We start from the raw sequence: 23671 nt of genomic DNA, 5'->3' as shown, positions 1-23671 counted from the left end.
ACAGTTGTTTTTCTAAAATACAGCCAGTGAGGATTAGCTTCTATCAGACGGGAAAAGCCACAGGCGTAATGGCAAGAATGTGAGTAGTGTGAGTAGTGGAATCTCAGCTGTAAAAAAGAAACTGTAAAGTGGGAGTTAAGTGAGGTTTCATGCTCCATCACCACTATGGCACCATCTGATCTATAGGCAAACTGTGACTTTAGTAACTGAAATAACAGCACTCAAAGGCAGGTTGTGTGAAACATGCTTCTCCCCCCTCCCTTCCCCCTGCCCAGCGGCATTTAACTTCATTTTTCAGACTGGGGAAAGATGGCATAATCTCTATCATTAACTCAGGACATTTATTACATGTAGGGTGGTAGAAGGCAGAGTTAATTCAGTTAGGGCTGGATCCTAGCAGCCTTACTTATAGTGCAGTCAGTGGGAGAACTCATCTGCTCTGTCAGGCCAAAAAGGCTCTTTGTTCGAATGTTCTTAGAAGGCAAACAGACTAACAGGAGTACGAGCAGAGAGCAAAATCCATCCCTGTGCATAGGGTCAGCACAAAGCTTCTGCACCAGTAATGTCCTCCTTTCCACCAATGTTGAGGTGTTAAATATTGATAGGCCTTGTACTGACCATCTGCACAGCGATGAATTCCACCTGGAGAAAGAAAGAGGACCTTCTTTTCTGGGCAGGATGCTTGTCTAGAACCAGCATCGATGTTTTATAGGAATTTGTTGTAGGTTGTCATGAATTTGATGGAATGAAGTGAGTTGCATTTACTGCAAAAAATATGTAAAGGGTTGTGGACTAGCTTGTTGAGAACACTGCGTCCATTAACCCCTTAGCAGCTGTTCTGGTTTTTCATCAAATTCGGGAGATTAGCCCTAGAACAAGGCCTTCTGTGTCATTTAAACCCAGCATTGGGCCCTCCGTACTGGATTGAATTTTACCCATAAAGAAAGTTTGTCCAAACTTTAGTCCAGAGAAACAAGTTTTGGTTGCATTTTACTTTAATACAGAGATGTGGCCCATTGAAACTACAGGACCAAGCGTGCTTGGATGTATGTATCAACATAGAGTAGTGGGAGCTGTAGGCTGCAGCTCTGCATTGTGGACACGGGTGACTGCAGTCTGTTGCATGTTATGCTATTTCATTCCATCCTTCAAGCTACTGGCAATTTGTCATGGTGACCCTCCATCAGGTAAAGTTTGGGCACACTGTCTAGTTGCACTGTCTAGTTAGCAAGAATAATTTTTGTTTTTTTTTCTTTAGGAAATGTGACTCTTGAGGGATTGGTGGTGGTGGTGGGGTGATTTTAGAGACTGAAAGCCAAAATCTGGTCTCACTTATACCAGTGTCAGTCAAGGAGTAACGCCTTTAGACTTGACTTCAATGGAATTACTCCTGATTGACCATGGAGATTCGGATCTGGCCCAGAGTTTTTAAGAGTCCATGAGAAGCTCAGAGAAGAGAGTTTTCTGCAATAGCCCATTTACTCATGCAGAGAGTAGCCTTTGCTTTGTTAGGACCATAATTGAGGATATCTTACTTTAAATATTTACAAAAGTTAACTCCAGACTGCTTATTTTTCAGCATGAGCAGTAGCATTAATATAGTCAGCAACAAACGTGGCACCAGAGTTGAATGGGTGACAGGGACTCAACTGAGAATGATTGTGTAAAGCATGCACACATGTGTTTTTTTAGATTTTAGACTCAGCAGCAGTGGACTCCAAACATTTTATGTCACATCTCCCCCTTACCTATAATGTAATCTGTCCGCGCTCAGCTGGGGCCGGGAGTGAGGCCGGGGCCAGGAGCTGAGATTGGGACTGGAGCCAGAGCCATGGCCAGGACTGGAGCCGTGGTCGCAGTCAGGGCCAGAGTTGCAGCTGGGAGCAGTGCCAGGACTGGAAGCTGAGAGCCAGGCTGCGGTCAGGGGCCGCGGCTGGGGTCAGAGGCGGGAGCTGAAGCTGAGGCCTCGCCCGGGGCTGGAGCCAGAGCAGAACTGGGGCAGAGCAGGGCTGGGTGGTGCTGCCTCCCTACCCCTCAGAGGGGCTGGCCTGGGCCCTGGCACACACCCTAAATGTTCCTTTGCATCCCTGTACAGGAGGTGGGGAAGGGACACCCCACAGTTTGGGGACCATTGCTCTACAGTGAGAAATGGTCACCCTGTGTGTCTGGAGGTCATGTTCTTCAGCACTCTTTCAGTTTGGGGAATGGAAAATTGATTTCTCTACACTCTAGATCTCTTATAACCTATTGCCAAAGAATTGCAAAAGGCTACTTAACTGGGAAAGCCTGTGTAGTTGACAGCAGAATTGGGACATTGATTTTTAATTTTGTACAGTCCATCCAACATTTGAATAATTTCTAAACGCCCTTGTTTTTCCAAGAATCCACTAAGATGCATACAGTAGACCATGGAAGCAACGGTCAAATAGTATGTAAATCTACCAACCGTAACTGTGAATGTGGCAATGAAGCCTAGGAACAAAATAATATGCAATATTTGATATTTTCTGCTTCACAGAAACTTACCTGGCAGTGCAAACAGGAAGTAGCTGTCTGCGTATTAGTTTAGACCTCACCCTGGCTGACTTGTTTCAGCCGATCTGTGCATGAAGTTTAGGAGTATATGCATGCAATGCCCTGTTGTGAATGACTGACGAAAGCAGCACTCTTCTTCACACCCACACAGGCAGAACAAAAATGTTTACAAAAGGAGGATTGCTATTAGTAATCACTCCAAATTTTGAAGTGCAGAAATATGATAGCCCTGAACGCCTGGCTTTGGTCATCTCACTGTGCTCTGCCTTTCTTCAGTGTTTGCATATTGCCATCAAGACAGGTGGGTGGGTTTTTCCCCCCCCCCCCCCCCCCGTTCAGTATGCTTTTTTAATTTTCTTGTATTCTGGGGATTCCTTTAGGCAGAGTCATACTCCCTCTGGTTAACAGCTCTGGAACTTCTCATATGTTCTAGACTTTTAACAATTGGAAAGATGCTGCAGTTGTAACCACCTATGATCTTTCATGTGACAATGCAAAGCTTCTGGCCCTCAGACACCCAGAAGCTGCCTGATCACCTGGAAAATCTCACAAGCTCCCTGGTGAGAGCTAACAAGAGCATCTGCTTCTTGTACAGAAGGCAGAAAAAGCTTCCCACTAATATGCTCAAAGGCCATTGTATATATTTCACCACTGCATACTAAATACCCCGTGTATCCAGTCTAAGTGCTCACTCAGCACACAAGCAACAAAAGAGGAACTCTTAAAAACTTCCTTGCGATTCCCTATTAAGTTCTTGTGCCTAGCTTTGCCACATGTCCCAGAAAACATCAGTCTGGGAGCAAACTCTGGGGTATGAATACGCTCCGTGAGGCTTGGAGGGGCAGGGTTTCCTCTCTATATATGGCTCTGTGTTCAGTACAGACTGTGGCATATGTGGAAAAAACCCCAAACAAACAAGATTGTTTGATCTCTTGTGCCCTAAGTTCCTGCTCCAATGGCATTTGGGGGTAGCTGTGTTAGGGCTTGTCTACAGTACAGGTTACGCTGGCATAACTTATGTCGCTTGGGGTGTGAATAAGCCACCCTCAGAGTGACGTAAGTTACAGCAGCCTAACCGCGGGTTTGGAAAGCACCATGTCAGCAGGAGAGTGTCTCCCTCTCGTTTCACAGAGGTGGTTTCATTAGGCCAATGGAAGAGCTCTCCCCCGTCGGCATAGAGAGTCTTCACCCAACGTGCTGCATCAGCGCAGCTGTAGCGCTTCTAGTGTAGACTAGTCCCTAGTGCCACAGAATGTTGCATCGTGGGTCCCCAGCTGGCCGGCTGTCTGCAGGACTAACAGCTGTTTCTGTAATTTGTGCACTGAATTTCCCATTTAGCCTAGTTAGTGAGCGCGTTCAGCCCAGCTTGAGGAGATGCATGCAATTTACCATTCGGCTTTGCACGTAATCTTTGACAGGCAGCACGAGTGCAGCTCCCCCCACCCAGCCCTCTGCACATGCACACACTGCTGTTCTTAACGAGGTGGCATTGCTTTGAGCGCTTCTGCTCGCAGAAGCTAGAAACTTCAGTTTCCTGTTTGTTAACAGGCCAAGCCCAGTGAACAAAGCCAGCCAGCCACAGGGCAAGATTCTCCACCCTGCCCCAATGGTGACCTCAGCCTTGACTTACGGTGCAGAAGTCTCATGACGATCCATTCTGGCGCAGCCCTGATTTCCTCCCAAGCAGTGACTCTCAGCTGCAGTAGGAACTTTTCTGTCAACAGTTGCTTGGGTTTGGTTTGGTTTCAGTTTTTTCTTTTCAATTGCTTCCTTTTCTAATCAGTGATGAACTGGGCCCACATTTCTCCGCAGAGCTCAAACTGAACTTACTTTCACTCTCATTTGAGAAGTGGTCATGTTGGAATATGTGTCCACTGAGTCAGAGGTGACATGGCGGGGGCGTGGCGACACCCGGGGTCATGTACCCCCCCCCAGTTTGCTGCTTGGCTTGTACTGAGCATGCTCCCTTGCTTTGCTGAAGCTGCTCCCCTCACTGTATGCCCCCTATGATCGGCAGGCATGGATCTTCTCTGCACTGAGCTATCTGGACCAAGAGGCCCCAACCAAAATCAGGGCCCCATTGTACTAGCTACATAGTAAGAAACAGTCTGTGCACCAAAGAGCTTACTAACTAAGCAGGCAAGATAAAGAATAGGAGAAAGAGTATTCTGGGGAACTCAGGCAGAGAAAGATTAAGTGACTTGTGCCCAAGGTCACATCAGGAGTTGGTGGCCAGGGGTGCTGAAAACATTTGTATAGTGGGGGTGCTGAGAGCCATTGAACCAAACTGTAAACCCTGCATATGATGGAAACAACTTCAGGCCGGGAGGGGCGGCAGCACCCCTTGTTCCAGCACCTGTGTCTGTAGCAAATCCAGGATTGAACCCAGATCTCCTGAGCCCCAGTCCAGTGCTTTAACCAAAAGAGAGTCCCTCCTCTCTGTTCTAAAATAATTTTTGCTTTTAAAATTCATACTGTTACAATGGTGAATTGCTGAAATCAAGTATCAAATATAAGAATTTGTTTACATGACCCTAAAGCCTTTATTCTTATTTTAAGATGGAATGAGCCAAAGAGGCTGTATTTAGATCTAGGGTTAGGCTAGATTTCAGGGTCCCAGGCCAAATGAGGACTAGGATATGAGTTCAAGGTATGATGGTGCACAAACGTGACAAGAATTTCTGCTCCCATGAGACTTCTACCATTCTGAGTGGCAGAAATCCCATGAGAGCAACTGTATGCATGAGAGTCTCATTGCCTTGGGCCCAACTCCTGTGAGAACATCCATTCTTAGGATATTTCTTCCATATTCAAAATGGAAATTAAGCCCCTTCCAGTCTGAGATGTGACCTAGAATCAAAACCATAAGGGACAGTCGTTTGGGTCCAAAGACTGGGATTGAAAACCTCCTGGAATTTGAAAGCGTTTGGATGGGAGGTTCTGGTCCTGACCCATCATTAATTTTAATATTGTTTTGCCACTGTGCATAAGCTTTCCCACCACACCCCCACAGTTTACGATTGCTTACTATTAATTGAGTAGTAGATTACAGTACTGGTATGAGGCAGGGAGAAGTGTCAGTATCAGATTAACAACAGCCAGTCATATCTGAAGTTGTGCCAATCTATACAGCCCTAGCCTTGAAATTGTTAAAACAAAGAAGTTAATTACATTTAACGATCAAGTGTCCTTCAGATTTCTGAGGAGAATTTATGTTAACCATTTATATTATTCAACTCTAATATAAATTGCAAACCAAAGGAAAATCCTTTTAAAATTAAATTGGAAAGGGTTTTTTTGGTTGTATCTGTATAGTTATTTTGCTTCAAGGAAGTATCTGCTTTCCAGACATCTCTTCAAACAAATCATGTCTAAACAGAAAAAATAAACAAGAAATAGCTGACACTACAAGGTTTTGCCATGTGGAAGAGCAGAAAGAGGGTTTTGTTTTGTTTTTTTAAAGATGAATTTCCTGAAGAAAAAAAATGGGGAGGGGATTGCTTATGCCATTCAGATTTCGTGATTCTGTCAACAAAGTGGAGCCTTAAGACACTGCTCAAATGTAGCAACTTCTTGAGGTAAACTGGGATTGATTTGCTACTTTGGAAATAGTAGAGAGAATTTGGTTATGTTGCAGTAGGTACAGGGCCGGCGCTTCCATTTAAGCGACCTAGGCAATCGCCTAGGGCGCCAGGATTATTGGGGGGCGGCATTTTGCCGGGGGGGGGCGGCAGGTGGCTCCATTTGACCTGCAGCAGGCGTGCCTGTGGAGGGTCCGCTGGTCCCGCAGCTCTGGTGGACCTGCCGCAGGCCTTCCTCCGAACGGTCCGCTGGTCCCGCGGCTTCGGTGGACCTCCCGCAGGCACGCCTGCGGCAGCTCCACCAGAGCCACGGGACCAGCAGACCCTCCGCAGGAACGCCTGCGGCAGGTCCACCGGAGCCGTGTGAGCAGCACGCGGGGTGGCAAAATGGCCGTGCTCCTAGGGTGCCAAAGACACTGCACCAGTCCTGAGTAGGTATAAAGCAATCTAAAGGCAGCAGTGCATATAGTTCTCTTGTGTACCACCTAGCTTACTAAACAAACTCTCTTATCTAGGAAATGCTGTTGGGTTTTCACCAATGTAAAAGAAAAAATAAATGTTGATGAGTAATTCCTCCTGTAAGCAGTGAATCACTGGTTATTGACTAAAAGCAAAATTGTTTACAAAACCTAGTAGTAGGAAAATAAAACTGCCCACCCTCTTCTCTCACCCAGTGCAGCCCACCAGAACTTCAGTGGAAAAGAGAATCTGCATGCCCTTGAATCATTCCCTCCAAGCCAAGCTGTAAAAATTATAAAAGTCATAATTAACTTCCAGTGGTTACCCCAAGCCATTCAGTTTCAGATTATATTTATGGTGATTATAGGTAATCAGGCTTGAATGCAAACATGATATTTTTTGGACAGATGCTAATAGGATTAATAACGTTTTTCTTCTTGGATCACTTTCTCAGTGCTGAAAATGCTTCTGTTTAATGTTAAAACTGGATAACAACTTGACAGTGTGGCCATCAACTTTTAGTTCTCCTTCCCTCCCCAAAAAGCCAGTTTTAAGTTCAGCTGCAGCATTAAAAAAAAAGAAAAGAAAAAGAAAAGCAACCGCAAAAAAAAAGCCACACTGGGGATGTTATCAGAGCTCTGAGCTGCTGGTGGAATGCTTTATTAGGACTGGACAAGAGAGTATGGGAATTTATGGAACACTGGCCACATCATTTTAAATTCTGCTTGCTACTGCTTTAGAAATTCAGAGGAAGTACTTTGTTCTGCACTGTGCATTTCCCGCCATATTATTTTCCAAGGTGAAAAACTCAGAGTCAGGGAGAATGGAAGGGTGCTGGGAGTTCTGGTTTGTCAGGCAGTCTCAGTCTTCATAATATCCATGTGCTTAGATTCTATAATAACACTCTCATTGATGAAGCTGCTGGTGTCCCTAAATCTTTTCATTTCTTTTTTAATTTTCTCTTTTTGTTTTGTTTTTTAGACCCCAGACAGGCACAATCATCCCCTCCATGGTCATATGACCAGTCTTACCCATCCTACTTGAGCCAGATGACTTCACCATCCATTCATTCCACAACTCCCCTGTCCTCTTCACGAGGCACAGGCCTTCCTGCCATCACCGATGTGCCCAGACGCCTCTCAGGTAAAGACCATGCTTCAGCTAAAATACTTATGCAGACAGGAACAGGAAAGGTTGAGGCTGCTTATGCAGAAGCTATCTGCCCTCAAATGCAGCTTTGCAGCAAAAGTGAAGATCTGTCTGTGGTACCAGAGTTTCTGCACTGTGAAGGGGTCAAAATTTCTTTCTTTTTAAGGTTTTGATCCACAAATTAAAGTGCTACTGTGTTATTTTGAGCATGTAGTTTGAGTGTCTGAAGGTCCATTTTAGGTCAGGTTATCTTTAACTGTCTGATTCAACTACTGAATCACACTGTTTTCAACAGGGGGCCATCTGTTGTGAAGCAACTAGGATAATTTCTCTGTATTTTTGATATTTTAATTTTTTTTACTTATATCTCCTAAATTAGATTTGGCTTACTGGCAAGGGCCTCTGTTTCTTTAATATTTAGGTTTAAGGCTCACTCCTGCTTATTTCAATTCAGTAGCTCAAGATAGCCAATTCTCTTATTTAATGTGTGATTAAGATCTCTATCAGAAACTGGTTGAGTCACTTCAGGGTACAGAGCAGTCCTGGGAATACTGGACAGATTGTGCTTTGGAATGATGAAGGAGAGAGGAAATCTTTTTAGGCACATGCACTAGACAGAACTGACACTTATTATCAAACAAATATGCATGCAGCCATGTAGTTCAAGTGGTCACAAAGGTAAATTCAGCTGTGTAGAATAAGCCAGTTGCCCCATTATAACATACAACATGGAACGGCAGAAAATCGCCTTGTATATTTTGTTATTCTGGGGAACCATGTCTTAGCTGGAGAATTAAAATTCTAAACAGACAGGTGTGGAAATATTGGAGAGGTATCTGCCAAAAGCATGTGTAATATAAAGAAAACCTTTACAATTCATTAGTAAAGCATGAAGAATTGGTCTTATTCTATTTTTCCATATTTGTAAAACACTGTTACAGTCTCAGATTCTAGCCCCATACACCTGTTTGACTTGCAGCTAGGTGAATTTCTTTCTGTCTTTGTTTCTCCCTTCTACAAAGCTCAGAGCACTGTAAATGCTACGCACTTCACTGAGCTGCATCATGGACAAACTGAATGTCAGCCAACAGGCATGTAGGATTTGATTAGTTTAGGCTCCTTTATTTCTTTCATCTTGGAGTGGGGAAGCTTTGTGTCTCAAACAAATAGCAGCAAAGATCTCTCTGGCCCTAGTGCTCTCTGGGTTTTCAGAGAATGCCGCATTTCCATATGGGTCAACAGTTCTGGCAAAGCCCAACAGGCCCTTCTGGCCTTTCCTTGTGATGCTCATTTAGTTTAAAAACAAAATTAACTTTATTTTGAAGAAATGATGTGTTTGGCTTTAGATTGATTTCCTCTTTAGTTTGAGTCTCTTGATGGTCTGCACAGCCCTGTGTGGTCAAAGAGGTTATTTTTGCAATTTTGCCCCCAGCAATACCTACAGGGAAAGGCCCATACCGGGACTGACACATCAGTGTAAGTTACTTGCCTGTGTGTATTCAAACGTGAGTGCCTAGCATGCGGGGCGCACGTATAATGGCTAAAAGACCTAACTATGTACATCATAAGGCCACATGCAGTACTTTTCTATTTTATTCCACAGCAAGCTGTCCCCACTTCTCCTGGCCTTCACCTTTAGGTGAACAACCTCTCTCCCTCTGTTTTTGTCTTTTCCAAACATAGGAAGCTGGCTTTGTCACTTAGTTCTGAATCTACCAAAGAGGATTTTGATCTGCCACAAATATCTGAGACTGTCCGTAATATTGCATGTTAACTCACTGACTGCCAGTGGCTTTCTTAGATTGAGCACTAGGTCTGACTCTCAGACAGCAAGGAGACATATTGTAGCACCATTTGAAAACTCTGGCACCCTGCTTGCATGCCCCTACAGTGCAGCGAATTCCACTGCAGTGTGGCAAACGAGTGAGGACTGGATCTGGCCCATATTGTTTATAATGTGTGGAGTGGAATCTTAAAGTGTGGTTTTGTGACTGCAAAAATTGCCACCTTCTTACCCAAGAGGTGTGATTTCCTTGGGTGTATTCCAGCTTCTATTTGCTGGCTTTTGCGAACAAAATAAGTTGTACTGTTTTTTACTCCTCAGCCCAGCGGAACCAACACAGCTCTGGGAGGGGAGTTTGAGTCTAGTCCTTCTCACACATTGTCAACAAAATTGTTAACTAAGTCCCAACCTTGGGGCCTCAGTCACACTTGTCCAACCACACAGAAGGGTGAGATAAGAAAAGATGGTTTGGTGGATAGAGCACTGGACTGGGATTCAAGAGAATTGGCTTCAATTCCTGCCCCAGCCACAAATTCCCTGTATTACCTTGGGCAGGTCTGTTAATCTAGTCTGTGCCTCATTTTGCCATCTGTAGAATAGGGCTAATGCATCCCAATGAGATGGGGGTATAAAATCGCTAATGATTGCACAGTGCTCAAATATAATGGTTTGGCCCTCAGCACTAATATAGACAGACAGAAACACTTGTGCAACACCACTGAATGCAGTGGTATGCACAGGTGTAGCTGACCACAAAAACTGGACTGCACTTCATTACTGACGAAGGGATATCAGAAGGAAAGAATCTAGCTCGAGTCTGCTGGTCTGGCAGTTACAACAACCAACGTATCACTTGTAAACTGAGAAAACTGGATCCTCATCCATTTGATCCATTTTTAGAGAGTCATTTTTCAGAGTAGAACCAGGCTTTTTAGAAGAAAAATTACATTCCTGGGAGCACGAAAAAACTTCAGGCACCCTCCTGCATGAGGGAGGAATTACTTTATTTAGAACCAAAGCATTACAAGGCCTCAAAGAGAAAAATAATTGTTTCTCAGTATAATGGCAGAGAACTGATTATCACCTTTGCTAGAAATATACAAGGTTATTTTAATGAATGCCTATTGCTCATTAACAAATGGGAAGACAAATAGTAATACTTCAGATTCAGGCCTCACATGCCACATAGACCGATATTTAAGCTTGGTGAGAAGGTGTTGGGTACCACATGCCAGCCAACACATTTGAAGGGTATGTCTACCCAACAGCTGGTGTAATTCGCAGCACAAGTAGACATACACATGCTCACTCTGCTGGAGCTAATGCCTAAAAGTAGGAATGTGGCCGCAGTGGTGCAGACAGCGACTCAGGCTAACTGCCCGAGTACCATCCTGCAGACCACACGAGGACTTTTAGAATCAAGGCCTTCAGCAATTGCAGGCTTTGGCCAATAAATGTTAACAGAGTAGTAAGATTAATACACAAGAACTTAGTCATGAAACATTTATGGTACCTGACACAAAAGCAAGGAAGTAAGTAAGCCAACTAACAGTACAAACCACAGGCACACCCATCCGTCACTTCACCCTGCCATACCACAGCTACCATACCTCACAGATCATAAACTTAACTCTGTCTGCTGGGGGATGCTAGCCTTCCAGCACCCCTTTTTACTAACATATCCCCTACAACACACCAGACTACTGCTCAGCCTTCCCGTCTTCAGCACGCTATCCCTCTTAGCATTGTGAACTGTAGCAGTTTGATGTGTGGCCTCTGTCTCCGGACCTAGAGAATGATGAGAAATGGCATCTGTTCTGAATTTCTCTGAGATTTTATGCCTCACCCTCTGCTGACAGATAAACTTTCATTTTTTTAAAAACAGAGGCGAAAAGACTCTTAAAACCTGTGTATTTCTTTTAAAAACTCCCTTTTGTACAAAATCCACTCAAGATTCTCCTATCTGCCAATTTTTGGAAAGGTTGATACTGTTTCTCTTAAAAGATACCTGACAAAAAGCAGGGACAAATTTTAGCTAGAGCCCAGTTTCACACAGTCCTTATTAAAAATGTATGAACAGAAGTCAGACAAAAACTACTGAGAATGGGCATAAAAACTGATGCTGAAATTTTGCATTGAAGGGTCACCTGCCTGTAAAGAAAAAAAAATGTATGTCCCATTTTAAGCCCATTTCAGAACTTAGACCTTAGTTCCTGCTGTACCACTGGGCAGACTAGTTCCTCCACTAATGATAGTTACTTGCTAGTTGTGGTATGTCTTCCCAGGTAACACCAGCACATTCAATCTCCTCTGTCACTGCCTTCTGCCAGTTCTTCCTTGGCCACCTCACTTTCTTTTCCCTCTCTTAGGTACATCAGGGGTAAGGTTGGGTTAGTCACTACTAACTATATCAGAGGGGTAGCCGTGTTAGTCTGGATCTGTAAAAGCAGCAAAGAATCCTGTGGCACCTTATAGACTAACAGATGTTTTGGAGCATGAGCTTTCGTGGGTGAATACCCTCTTCTTCAGATGCACATCTGAAGAAGTGGGTATTCACCCACGAAAGCTCATGCTCCAAAACATCTGTTAGTCTATAAGGTTCCACAGGATTCTTTGCTGCTTTTACTAACTATATGGCTTTTTCACACCCCCGAGCAACATAGCTGGGTCCATTTAGCTCTTTAGTGTAGACCTGGCCTTACTCTTTTTTTTAAATGAAAACTCAGGCTCAAGAGCAAGTGAGAAGTTTGTCTGTTTCCCCACTTCTCCTGGCTAGTCCTTTGCACACCTCACTTTGGGAAACACTGAGCTGAACAGACAAAGGGAACTTCTGAAAGCTCAAGAGATTCTATAAGTAGAACCATAGAAAGGTAGAAATATCGGGCTGGGATCTCAAGAAGTCATCAGGTCCAGCCCCCTGCTCTGTGGCAGGACCCAGTGAACCGAGATCATCCCTGAAAGGTGTTTGTCTAACCTGTTCTTAACAACATCCAGTGGCAGGAATTCTACAACCTAGCTTGGAAGCTTATTCCAGAGCTTAACTAGCCTTGTAGTTAGAAAGTTTTTTCTAATGTCTAACCTGCATCTTCCTTGCTGCAGATTAAGCCCATTGCTTCTTCTCGTACCTTCAGTGGACATGGAGAACAATGGATCACTGTCCTCTTTATAGCAACCCTTTACATTTTTGAATACTGTTATTAGTCCCCCACCTTCCGCTGCCCCCAGAGTCTTCTTTTCTCAAGAGAGAGATGCCCAGTTTTTTAAATATTTCCTCATAGGTCAGGTTTTCTAAACCGTTGATCATTTTTGTTGCTCTCCTCTGCAATCTCTCCAGTTTGTCAACATCTTTCCTAAAGTGTGGTGCCCAGAATTGGATGCAGTACTCCTGCTGAGGCCTCACCAGTGATGAGTAGAGGGGGACAGTTACCTCCCATGTCTTAAAAATGACACTCCTGTTAATACACCCCAGAATGATAATAGCCTTTTTTTGCAGCTGCGTCACATTGTTGACTCATATTCGGTTTGTGATCCACTGTAACCCTGAGATTGTTTTCAACAGTACAACCACCTAGCCAGTTATTCCCCATTTTGTAGTGGTGCATTTGATTTTTTCCTTCCTAAGTGATGTATTTGCATTTGTCTTTATTGAATTTCATCTTGTTGAATTCAAACCAATTCTGCAATTTGTCACTCATTTTGAATTCTAATCCTATCCTTCAAATAGCTTTCAAGCCCTCCCAACTTGGTGTCATCTGCAAATTTTATAAGTATATTCTCCACTCCATTATATAAGACATAAATGAAAATATTGTCTAGTACCAGACTCAGGACTAACCACAGCAGGATCCCACTAGATATGCCTCCCAGTTTGACAGCAAACCAATGAACAATTGTACTCAAAGAGTAATTATCAACTAGTTGCGGACCCACCTTATAATAATTTTTTCTAGACCACATTTCCTAGTTTGCTTACGAGACTGTCACATGGGACTCAAAAGCTTTACTAAAAATCAAGATAAATTTGTGCTGTTCAGAAACAACTCTGTCATTTGCAGTTTGTACCTAAACCTGTGACTCATCATATTTTTTTTTAAATGGCACTATTTATTTTGCAAACCACAGTTTGTCCATTTTTAGCCTCCTGCCCATTTAATCTGACCTAAGCATTATAGCCCCTTGGCACTGGCATGTAGAACATCAATAGGAGCTTCTCTCTACCGTGGAATCTCTCATTGGAGCTATTGTCCAGAAGCTGGGTTGCATGATCCCTGCCTTTAGGATATAGGCCAAATTTTTCAAATGTGGGTGGCCTAAAATTAGGCAACTACATCCGTATTTAGACATTGAAATAAATGTCCTGATTTTCAGAACCCAATTGAATTGAAGGACCCAATCCTTGTCCTTACTAAAACCCCATTTAATGTATTTTAAATTACTGTTGAGAAAGGAAATAAACAGGATAAATTGGGGCAGAGGGAAAGAGTTTTTATTTCAGAAGTTTAGGATTTGTAAACAACAGAAAAGAAAGAAACAAGTGGAACTTGAAGTGGAATGAATTTGTTGCTGATACAGACAGGAAATAGCACACTCAAATATATGGGTATGTAGAGATATATTTTTATCTGAGTTTTTTTGCAATGTGTTTTCTATTTAGGAAGTGTATCTAGATTTGCATCTGTTTCCAGAACTTGCTGCTAACAGTTAATAATGATGCCAAAACATACTTTAGTTTCAGCTTGAGACCAAATGATATTCATTTTTTGATTACTAATTTAGCATCTGATATTAATTAAGGATATTTTCCATAAGTGCCAGGCCTTTTCTGAAGAGCTAATTAAAATTATATGAACTTAAACCGGAATAAGATCTCATAGTCTGAACATTTTTGTAATGATTATTCTTACCAGCCTCTACTGGCTTTTGTAAATAGAATGGTAACTACTTGTAAGGACAATAGAGCAGCCAGAGTCCAGAAATGTAAAGGACCTTATCCTGCAACCCTTAGTTATGAGAGTAGTATCACTAAAGTCAATGAACTATTCATGCGATGGCTCTAGGATTGGGCCCTCTTAGCTTTTGTATATAGGCACATGTCCATGTCTGTGAGCTCCTAGTGATTGACACTGTAGGCCTGATCCTGTGCAGAACTGAGCTACACTTAGGGTACGTCCACACTATCCGCCAGATCGGCAAGTAGCGATCGATCTATCGGGGATCGATTTATCGCGTCTCTTCTGGATGCGATAAATTGATCCCCAAACCTGCTCCCTGTCAACTCCAGAACTCCACCGGGCGAGAGGCGGAAGCGGAGTCGACGGGGGAACCACGGCCATCGATCCCACGCCATGAAGATGGGAGGTAAATCGATCTAAGATACGTTGAGTTCGGCTACACTATTCTCGTAGCTGAAGTTGCGTATCTTAGATCGATCCCCCCCCCCCAGTGTAGACCAGGGCTAAGCGACACTTCCTTCCATTAAATTTAGCAGAACCGAGAGGGTGCTCAGTACCACAGGAGAGGCAGACAGCACTTTGTAAGAATACGCTGAAGACAACGCTCTTGTCTCCAAAACCTTAACACTCTAAAGGGCACAACTCTGCAACCCTGGCTCACATGCAGTAATGCCAGCTCAATAAATCAAATCCTCTCTTAATGTAAACTGATGCAACTCCACTGACTTTCAGTGCAATTTTACCCATTGACACCAGTGCAAAATGTGATCTTTTATGAAGGTTCCAGAATTGGAGCCTAACAAACCATCCTAACACCCTTCTGAGATGGGTGGGCTAGTATTTTTTATCCTCATTTTATAGATGGGGCAAGTGAAGAACCATAGAGACTAGACACTCTCTCTCCCCCTGATTCAGAGTAGAACTTTTCAGTTGAAAAGCAAAACTGGAAAGGTGTTGGCTGAGAGATTAAAAAGAATGACTGATATTTGTGATAGAAATGGAAGATAAGAGCTGAGACAATGATTCACACTTCTGGCAGAAAAAAGGACAGAACCTCGTCAGAGAGGAAGATAGGAGGGTACAGATGGAGGAGAATACTCCAAACTTCATTTTAAAAGAGCAAGAGTAATAGGAGAGAAGTGTTTTACACAGAAAAAAGGAGACCCTCTATGCCTAATAATATAGGTTTTAGGGCTGACACAAAAGGAAGAGTCAGGAGGAAGATAAAAGCAGGTGATGGCCTTTTGCTGGTCACTTGTGACTAGATCCACTCTACAGTGGGTGCAGAGTTTTTTAATTCTGCAGACATTCTGGTAAGTACTAAATGCAAAATTATTAGCATTTTTGAAAAGGGAAGGGTTTTAGCAGCAATGGATTCTAGGGAGAAAATTGCAGTTGTAACCAGTTTAATATTTGGAACCTTTATGTTTATTACTGCAGAGACTGAGACACAGGAGAGAGGTGTGTAAAAGAACCAGTTTCTGCAGTGGGTCTTAGGGATATTACAGAAGCTATAGAAAAAATTAAGTTTAGGGTTAAAATCAGACTAGAGAGCCAAATTCAACAATTTAATTTGCCAAAAGGCCAGAGCAGTGCTGTGCAAAACGGTTCTACGCAGACCTCAGTACCTGGATTCAGCCCCACTTTATCTCACACCCTCCCAGTGTTTCATCAGAACTCTTTTGGGGGTGTATGCAAACTTTCCACTGGAGCTTGTGGGGAAATTATTTTTCTCTACTTGGCTGCTTGCAGATTTTTTTCAAGCTGCTGTTCAAAGTGTAATTCAAGTTTGAGCTGTATTCGATTGGGATGCATCACACGGTGGAAGTCACATGCCATTTCTCTGTCTCTAACTGGCTATGCCTATCTGATGAGATCAGGAAGGTCAGCTCAACAGGAATTATTTTTCATCTGATTTACCAGTTAAGAGGCTATATTTCTTGTCCATCTGAAAAACTCCATTGAAAAACATTTTCACCCAGTCCTAGCCCGTGTCTTGCAGGCGTTAGGCTAATATAGTAATTACCTTCTGAAATTCCTATGGGAATGGTTATGTTTTTATACTTGTCCTGACCTAAGTATCACTCTCTTTTATGAAGGGAAACTTATTTGTTTCACTGATATTAGACCTGTCTTGTTGCATCAGACTGAGGTGGAGGAATATTATTCCTGGACAGAGGCACAGACATTCTCCTGCACTTTTTGCACTGTTTGGCCATTCCCTTTGAAAAACAGTCACAGTCAGCAAGGTCTTCAAAATTCAGGGCAAGGGGACATCATGAGTAAGCAAAAAGAAAAGAATTCTCTAGCTTGGGATTGCTTGGGCAAAAACAAAAAGTCACAGTGTCAGCACAAACATTGTGATACAAGACATCTGCACTGCCAAACAAACTGTGGAAATAGAGGATGATTTCATCTATTGAGGCAGTAAATTGTCATCAGATGGGTGCAGCCAACCAGGCATCCTAAGAAGAATTGGTTTAGCAGCCTCAGCCATGAAGGATCTGCTTAGGGTCTGGAGCAAAAAGAAAGTGATATTACATACGAAAGTACAGATTTATCAAGAGTGTACTTCCAACACTCTTACATGGCTCTGAAACATGGACATTGCTTAAACAAGACATAGAGAGGCTGGAAGCATTTCATATACATTGCCAGCGGTGACTACTGGGTATAAGGTTTGATTTTTATCAGTAATAGGGATGTATTGTTGAGAACTGGCCTTGAGAAGTCATCACTGGTCACTGCTGGTTGTCCCTTTTTGGTCATATAACCTGCCTCGGAGATGAAGTCCCTGCACATCAAGCCCTGAAAATTGGATGTGATCGTACATGATTAACTTGGGTGTATCAGGTCAGTAATAATCCCATGGAGCTTTTAAACACCTGGCATAAAGCCAGACAACGTGGCCATGGATATTCAGCACTACGGACCCTCGCTATCGAAGCATACTGCTGTTGGGGTTCAATCCACTCCTACAGCCTTTGAGTTTAGAGCCCAGCCTCTCCAAGGCATCTTCCTTTTGTATACCACGCGTACAGCCATTGGTGCCAGGGGGAGAGGCAGCAGAGCTGAATTTAACCCCTTGCTCACTGGGGAGTAGGTAATGCCCCTGCCACGCAAAGAATTTCTCCTTCAGAAGCAGAGACATCATTTGCACCAAACCATTTCTGCAGTGTTTTCAAGGGGCAGTAGCTGCACACAGAGGAGGCGGCTGCAGGGTGCTTTACTTCATCAACATTGTCCACCTTCCAGGCAGGCACTTTCCTCTGCAAGGCTCATGGTATGATTGCTCAAAACTTTCTTTAATTGATCAAGCTCAACTGGGACCAAGCAGAAATCAGGGAGCCCCACATCAGGGCTGAAGGCTGGAGTCCAGATCCCTGCAGGACATGCGGACGCTGTTGCCATGCAGAGTGTAGGATGCTTTGTCAGGTACTGAGACTGACGATGCTGAAATGGCAGCCATTACGGAGGATGAAGGGGATGGGGAATGCAATGTTTAGATATGCCAGTGATGAGATGGATGGGTGAGGGGGATGAACTGAGGGATAGCCAAACTGAGGCAGAGAGTCAACAACATCTTTGAGTCTAGGAAGAGGAAGCACAGTCTGATCCTTCGCACTGTGGTGGCTATAGATGTGGAGCTCCCACTTTAATGTCCAAATTGGACTGTGGCATACATGAAATACTCCTGCTTTCTGTACAGCATATTGGCCCTGGCTGTAGAGGGCCCACCAGAAGCTGATTTTCCTCTCAGGAGTACTTATGTTGAAGTCAGTGGACTAACACCTGTGTTTAAACAGCGCACAGTAATTAAGAGGGAGTTATGTGGAAGGTCCTTCTCTTGCTAGTCTTTGCCAATTGGCATCACATGCTTGTTACTGGAGGAGGTGCAACATGGAATGTCAATATCAGCATCTGCACCAACAATGTGTCTCTCTCAGTTGGCAAGGGGCTAATGAAAGCAGTCACTGTCTGGGAAGTTAATGACGCCACATGAACAATTTGCACTGTATGTCATTGATGGGTTAGCTGAGATATCACTCTCCAATGCCTGGGCACCTCTGCTTTATGGCATCACCTGCCGAACAAGCCTTGTGTTTAATACAAACAACACCTCTTATCATCTGGACCTGGGGTGGCAGAATGTTGTGAAGGGTGTGGGTGGAGGGAAACCACCGCATGTGAATTCCTGCTGTGAGGCCAAGTGCCTGTGTTGTTCCGAAAGCAGAGCAACATCAGCCCCAGCAATGTCCCCAGGAAAAAGTAGTGTATGGGACCTAGGAGACTCTTGGGAGATGATAGCTTGATGCACTGAGAAACACATGGCCCAGCCCAGGGCTATTTTAATTCCATGCCTGATGAAGTTCTGGCACATGCTGCCCTTCTCAGTTGTGGAAGCAGAGGGCTTCCAAGAGCGGATGTTGGTTACAACTTTGCATTTGCAAGTTCCAAGCTGCATTTTGTTTTTCTTGACAAAGGCTTTCCCAGAACAGAATACACTTCCTGGAGCAGCTGTGGAGGTACACACGCTGGTTTGCCTTACTAGAGACATGGGGCTAACGATCAAAGCAATGATTACATTTGAGAGTGGCTGCTAAGCCATCTTTGGAATTGTCATCCAGCCACCTACCATTGCCACATCGTAGCCACTTATTATTTGTATTGTGGTAGCACTTAGGAGCCACATCACAGATGAGGACCCATTGTGCTTGGTGCTGTACAAACATGAGCGGGGCAGGAAGGGTCACAGGCGAAGGCTCTGCCCCAGAGAGCTTACAACCTAAATGCAGGACAAGATGGATACATGGTGGGTGAGGTAATATCTTGTTGGACCAATTTCTGTTTGAGAGACAAGCTTTAGAGCTGACACAGAGCTCATCTTCAGCTCTGGGAAACTTACTCAGAGTGTCACAGCTCAATACAAGGTGGAATAGATTGTTTAGCTATGGCACTCTGAGTAAGTTTCCCAGAGCTGAAGAAGAGCTCCGGGTAAGCTCGAAAGCTTGTCTCTCTCCCCAACCGAAGTTGGTCCAATAAAAGTTATTGCTTCACCTCGCTTTTCTCTCTAATGTTCTGAGACCAACACGGCTACAATAACACTGCATACAAAGATGGATACAAACAGACAGATGGGGGAACACAAGGAAACTGTGAGCCAGTATCAGTCAGCATGATAAGCAGCCCGCCAGCAGCCTACCCATCATCAAATTTTTTCAGGTGTCCTGACAAAGGAGAGTTTGAAGGAGCACAGTGACATAGCTCTGTGGGTGTGTACATCTTCCCAAGAGTGAGGGGAAGCATGGGAGAAAGAACAGAGTGCTTGTTTGAAAAATGTAACAAGTAGACAATGGAAGCTGGTGACATTGGCAGCTGGGGACTGGTCCTGCTTTGAGCAAGGGGTTGGACTAGATGACCTCCTGAGGTCCCATCTAACCCTGATATTCTATGATTCTATGACATAGGCCGATTGTAGGTGGGAGTCAACATTTCAGTAGTGAAAAAGAGACAATGAGGAGGAGGAGGGTGAGCCATGAAGGGCCTGGAAAGAAGACAAGTACAGTAGTTTATGTTTGAGGCGATGGAGAAATGGGCTACTCAGTACTGGGAGTCTTCTAAGCAAAATTCAGGGGGGCATTAGCCTAGCAGGCTGATTGACCAACACTTCTTTTTCCTCTTGATTCATGATGTTATATGGGGTGGTTCAGGTGTACAGTGGCAGCTTTCTCCATGTATCCTGCTTCATTATTGTTAAAATATATTCATATTACAGTAACACCTAGAGATTTCGACTGAGATCAGGCCGCATTTTGCTAGACTTTACAATCTAAATAAACACAGGAAGTAGCAGAATTATCAGCCTCCCAGTTCTACAGATGGGGCACTGAAGTGCGGAGAGGCCAAAGTCACACAAGGAGTCTGTGACAGAACAGGGTATTGAATCCAGACCTTCTGAGTCAAGGGCCGGAGCCTTTACGCCCAGAACATCCTTTCTCTCATAATTCAGATGTGGTATCGCCCTGTGCACTGCTACCCTCAGCTGTTTTTATGTGGAAGAACAACTGGTGTATTCAGATGTTTCTTTGTGCACAAAGATCATTTTCAGCTGGGCAAATGGGAGTGGCCCCCATGACTTCCATAGTACACACATTCCTACATAGAAAACTCACTTTATTCTCTGAAACATCTGTGGTACCCTGCTGTGGAAAAGGCTATATTTTGCAGCTCAAGTGTGAGTTTCTTAACATGGCGAGACCTTAGTGTCTCCAGAACTGAGGTCAAGTCACTGTGTGTGATGCAATTGGGGAACCCCACTAGAACTACCACATCTGCTAGACGTTACAGGGTGATAACAGCACAATCTAGTGGAGTGAGCAGAGGACTGGGAGCCAGGATCTTCCAGGTTCTATTCCAGATCCACTGCCATAATGCATGTCCTTAATGATAGTTTTTATATTTAGGTGGTAATTTTCAGCTGAGTACTGTACAAATATTAATTCTGCCTCAAACCCTTTTTCCTTCCTGTCAGGTAGGTTTATCTCATCTGCCATTAGCAGCACTTCGGCTTGGAGAGATTAAGGCCAAAATTTGAAAGTGTGGGAGATGACAGTCAAGTATGTATAATTGATGTATAGGCACCTAAACAGGTGGTCTGATTTTCATTTTCCCATTCCTGGCACCCAGGTTTGAAAACAATGACCCAAGTGATTTGCCCAAGGCCACCCAGTGCAAATAGTGGCAAATAGTATCAAATAGTGGCAAATAGTATCAGAACTCAGGCTTCTGACTCCCAGTTGTAGACTGTACTTAACCCACTAACATTAAACCATTTCCTCCTCCTCCCCTCCACCCCAACTCACCTTCCCTGCCTTCTTGATGTGTGAAATTGGAATAACAACCCTCACCTATGTCACAAGGACACAATTAATTTGTTTATATCTGTACATCTCTTTGAAAATGTAAAGAACGAGGGGCTAGTTTAGTGAAGTTGTGTATCTGAATTCCTTCATCAGCTTTGAAAATCCCCCCCTAGCTCAGTAGCATTAATATTTGATGCAGCTTGACAGAGCAGAAAGTAGCACTGCACTGAGACAGCAAACATCCTGCCCTGTATTATAGCTCTGCTGCCTTTGGTGCATCTAGGAGAACCCTCAACCCAACAGGCAAAACTCAAGCCAGAGTGAAAGGTGCTTAGGTGGAAGGGTTGAGTAGTACTAGTGATAGAATTCCCTTTGGCTTTTGTCTAGCTGAAAGGTGGCAACCCCGGCCAGCCAGCACAGAGCTGCCAAGCCAATAGGTACATACACTAGATTAAGAAGCCAATGAAGTGTACTTATTTAAAACAAAGCCTTGCCTCAAAACAAAGTCATTTCCTAGACAAAAGCTTTGTTAAGATGGAGGTCAGGTTTAAATGTATCAGTAATTATGTGGGGTTAGGAGGAGAAAACCATACTGGAATGCTGTAGTTTAAAAAAAATCTGGAAACCATGAATGTCAAATCTAAGTCCTGGTCTACCCTGGGTGGAGGGGATCGATCTAAGTTACACAACTTTAGAAACGCAGCACTTTAGGGCTGCTCGTGGCCAATTTCTGAATTTCTTAGCCCTTTTCTGTTGTGCATATGAACTGGAGAAGTTTGGTTTAAGACCGCTTTAGCTCTCTCTCTGAGAGCAGTTGAAGGCAACGGAAGATAATATGGATTGATCACTGTTACCTTTCACATCTAAAATGTTCTTGATATATTGTGACTGAACGTGAAAGTTTATCTTAAGCAGAGTTCTCCTCATGCTCTCTGTTTCCCACATTTTGTTCAACTTAATCTGCAGAAGAACTTTTCTAAGATATTATTGGCTTGGTTTTGCCTCTGGTCTTTCTACCTCTAGCACTTTCCATGAGAAGATCTCAAAGCATTTCACAAACATTAATTAATTGAACCTTGTCAGGCAGGTAGCATACCAGAATGCCATGTGACAGGTGGCAAAACATAGGCAGAGAAATTAAGTGATTTGCTGAATGTCACACAGCAGGTCAGTGCCAGAGCCAGAAAATAAGTCTGCTGTAAGGACTGTGTTGCATTCCCCCTCTGTAAGCAGCTGCAGCGATTGGATGAGAAGAGGATGCTTTCAAAACCTCCTTCTCTCCTCGCAGTCATCCTGAACAATATTTCCATGACACTCCCCATTTCCAACTGGCCTGGGAAGGAGACATCCCAAGGCCTCTTGACATCGGGCCAATTCAGCTAATGTTTTCTTAGAGAATAATGATTCAGCCCAGTAGTGCTGTAGTAACTAAGTACTATGCAGGCTAAAAACCCAGTCCCCTTCTTCCTCATCACCGACCCCTGGGAGGATAAAAGCCAAATGCAAGGCTCCCCTGTGGCAGGCTGCCCAGAGGATTCAGGGGGCCTGGGGCAAAGCAATTTCGGGAGCCCCTTCCATAAAAAAAAGTTGCAGTACTATAGAATACTATATTCTCATGGGGGCCCCTGTGGGGCCTGGGGCAAATTGCCCCACTTGCCCCCCCCCCCCCCGCCAGCCCTGCCCTGTAGAGCTGGAAAAACTATTTTGAGGCTTTCTCTATATTCAATGTTGAAACTGGTTAAAACTTCAAATCAGTTTAAAAACTGATCTCATTTAACTGGTGCAAAACTGTGCATGGATGCTCTTCATCCAATTTAAGTTTGGTTTATAGTGGTTTAGCTGAATTCAGCAAGGAATAGAGTTCAGGTTTGCATCAAATGAAGACTGTCTGTTCATGGATTTGCATTGGTTTAACTAAATTGGTTGAACAATCACACCTTTCATTGCACCAGGGCAGCTTTGAATACAGACACGGGGTAACATTTTCAGAAGTGACTTAGGCACTTTGGAGCCTACAGCCTTGGTCCACACGCACTTTTGAATGTTGGTTGAGGGTGTGACTTTTTACCAATATAGTTATATGAGTATGATCCCTCGTACAGACACGCTTATACTGACATAAAGGTGCTTTATACTGGTATAGGTTCTTTCCCTTCCCATACTGGAATAATCTATATCATAATAAACCCATTTATACTGCTATAATTGTGTCCACACATGGGGAGGTTGTATTGCTTTAATTATATTGATATCGATAAAATAAACTGTACTGATGTAGTTAAAGTGGTACAACTTTTGTGTGTAGACAAAACATAAGTCTCATTGAATGACAGTGGGACATAGGCTCCT

At 43.7% G+C, this 23671-nt stretch overlaps 1 protein-coding gene across 3 annotated transcripts in view; it reads left to right on the top strand.

Annotated features, from left to right (window-relative positions):
- Nucleotides 1-23671, top strand: part of RUNX2 (RUNX family transcription factor 2) — a 292810-nt gene that overhangs the window by 70287 nt on the left and 198852 nt on the right. For all 3 annotated transcript variants that reach the window (XM_050950844.1, XM_050950843.1, XM_050950842.1), the window contains one exon: nucleotides 7557-7718. In XM_050950844.1, coding sequence (XP_050806801.1) covers nucleotides 7557-7718 — 162 coding nt within the window. The remainder of the gene's footprint in view (nucleotides 1-7556; nucleotides 7719-23671) is intronic.

This window comes from Gopherus flavomarginatus, chromosome 4 (assembly GCF_025201925.1).
Source record: "Gopherus flavomarginatus isolate rGopFla2 chromosome 4, rGopFla2.mat.asm, whole genome shotgun sequence".
In the NCBI taxonomy this organism is placed as follows: Eukaryota; Metazoa; Chordata; order Testudines; family Testudinidae; genus Gopherus; species Gopherus flavomarginatus.
The sequence above is the reverse complement of the archived record's forward strand: the minus strand, read 5'-3'. Positions and strand labels throughout refer to the sequence as shown.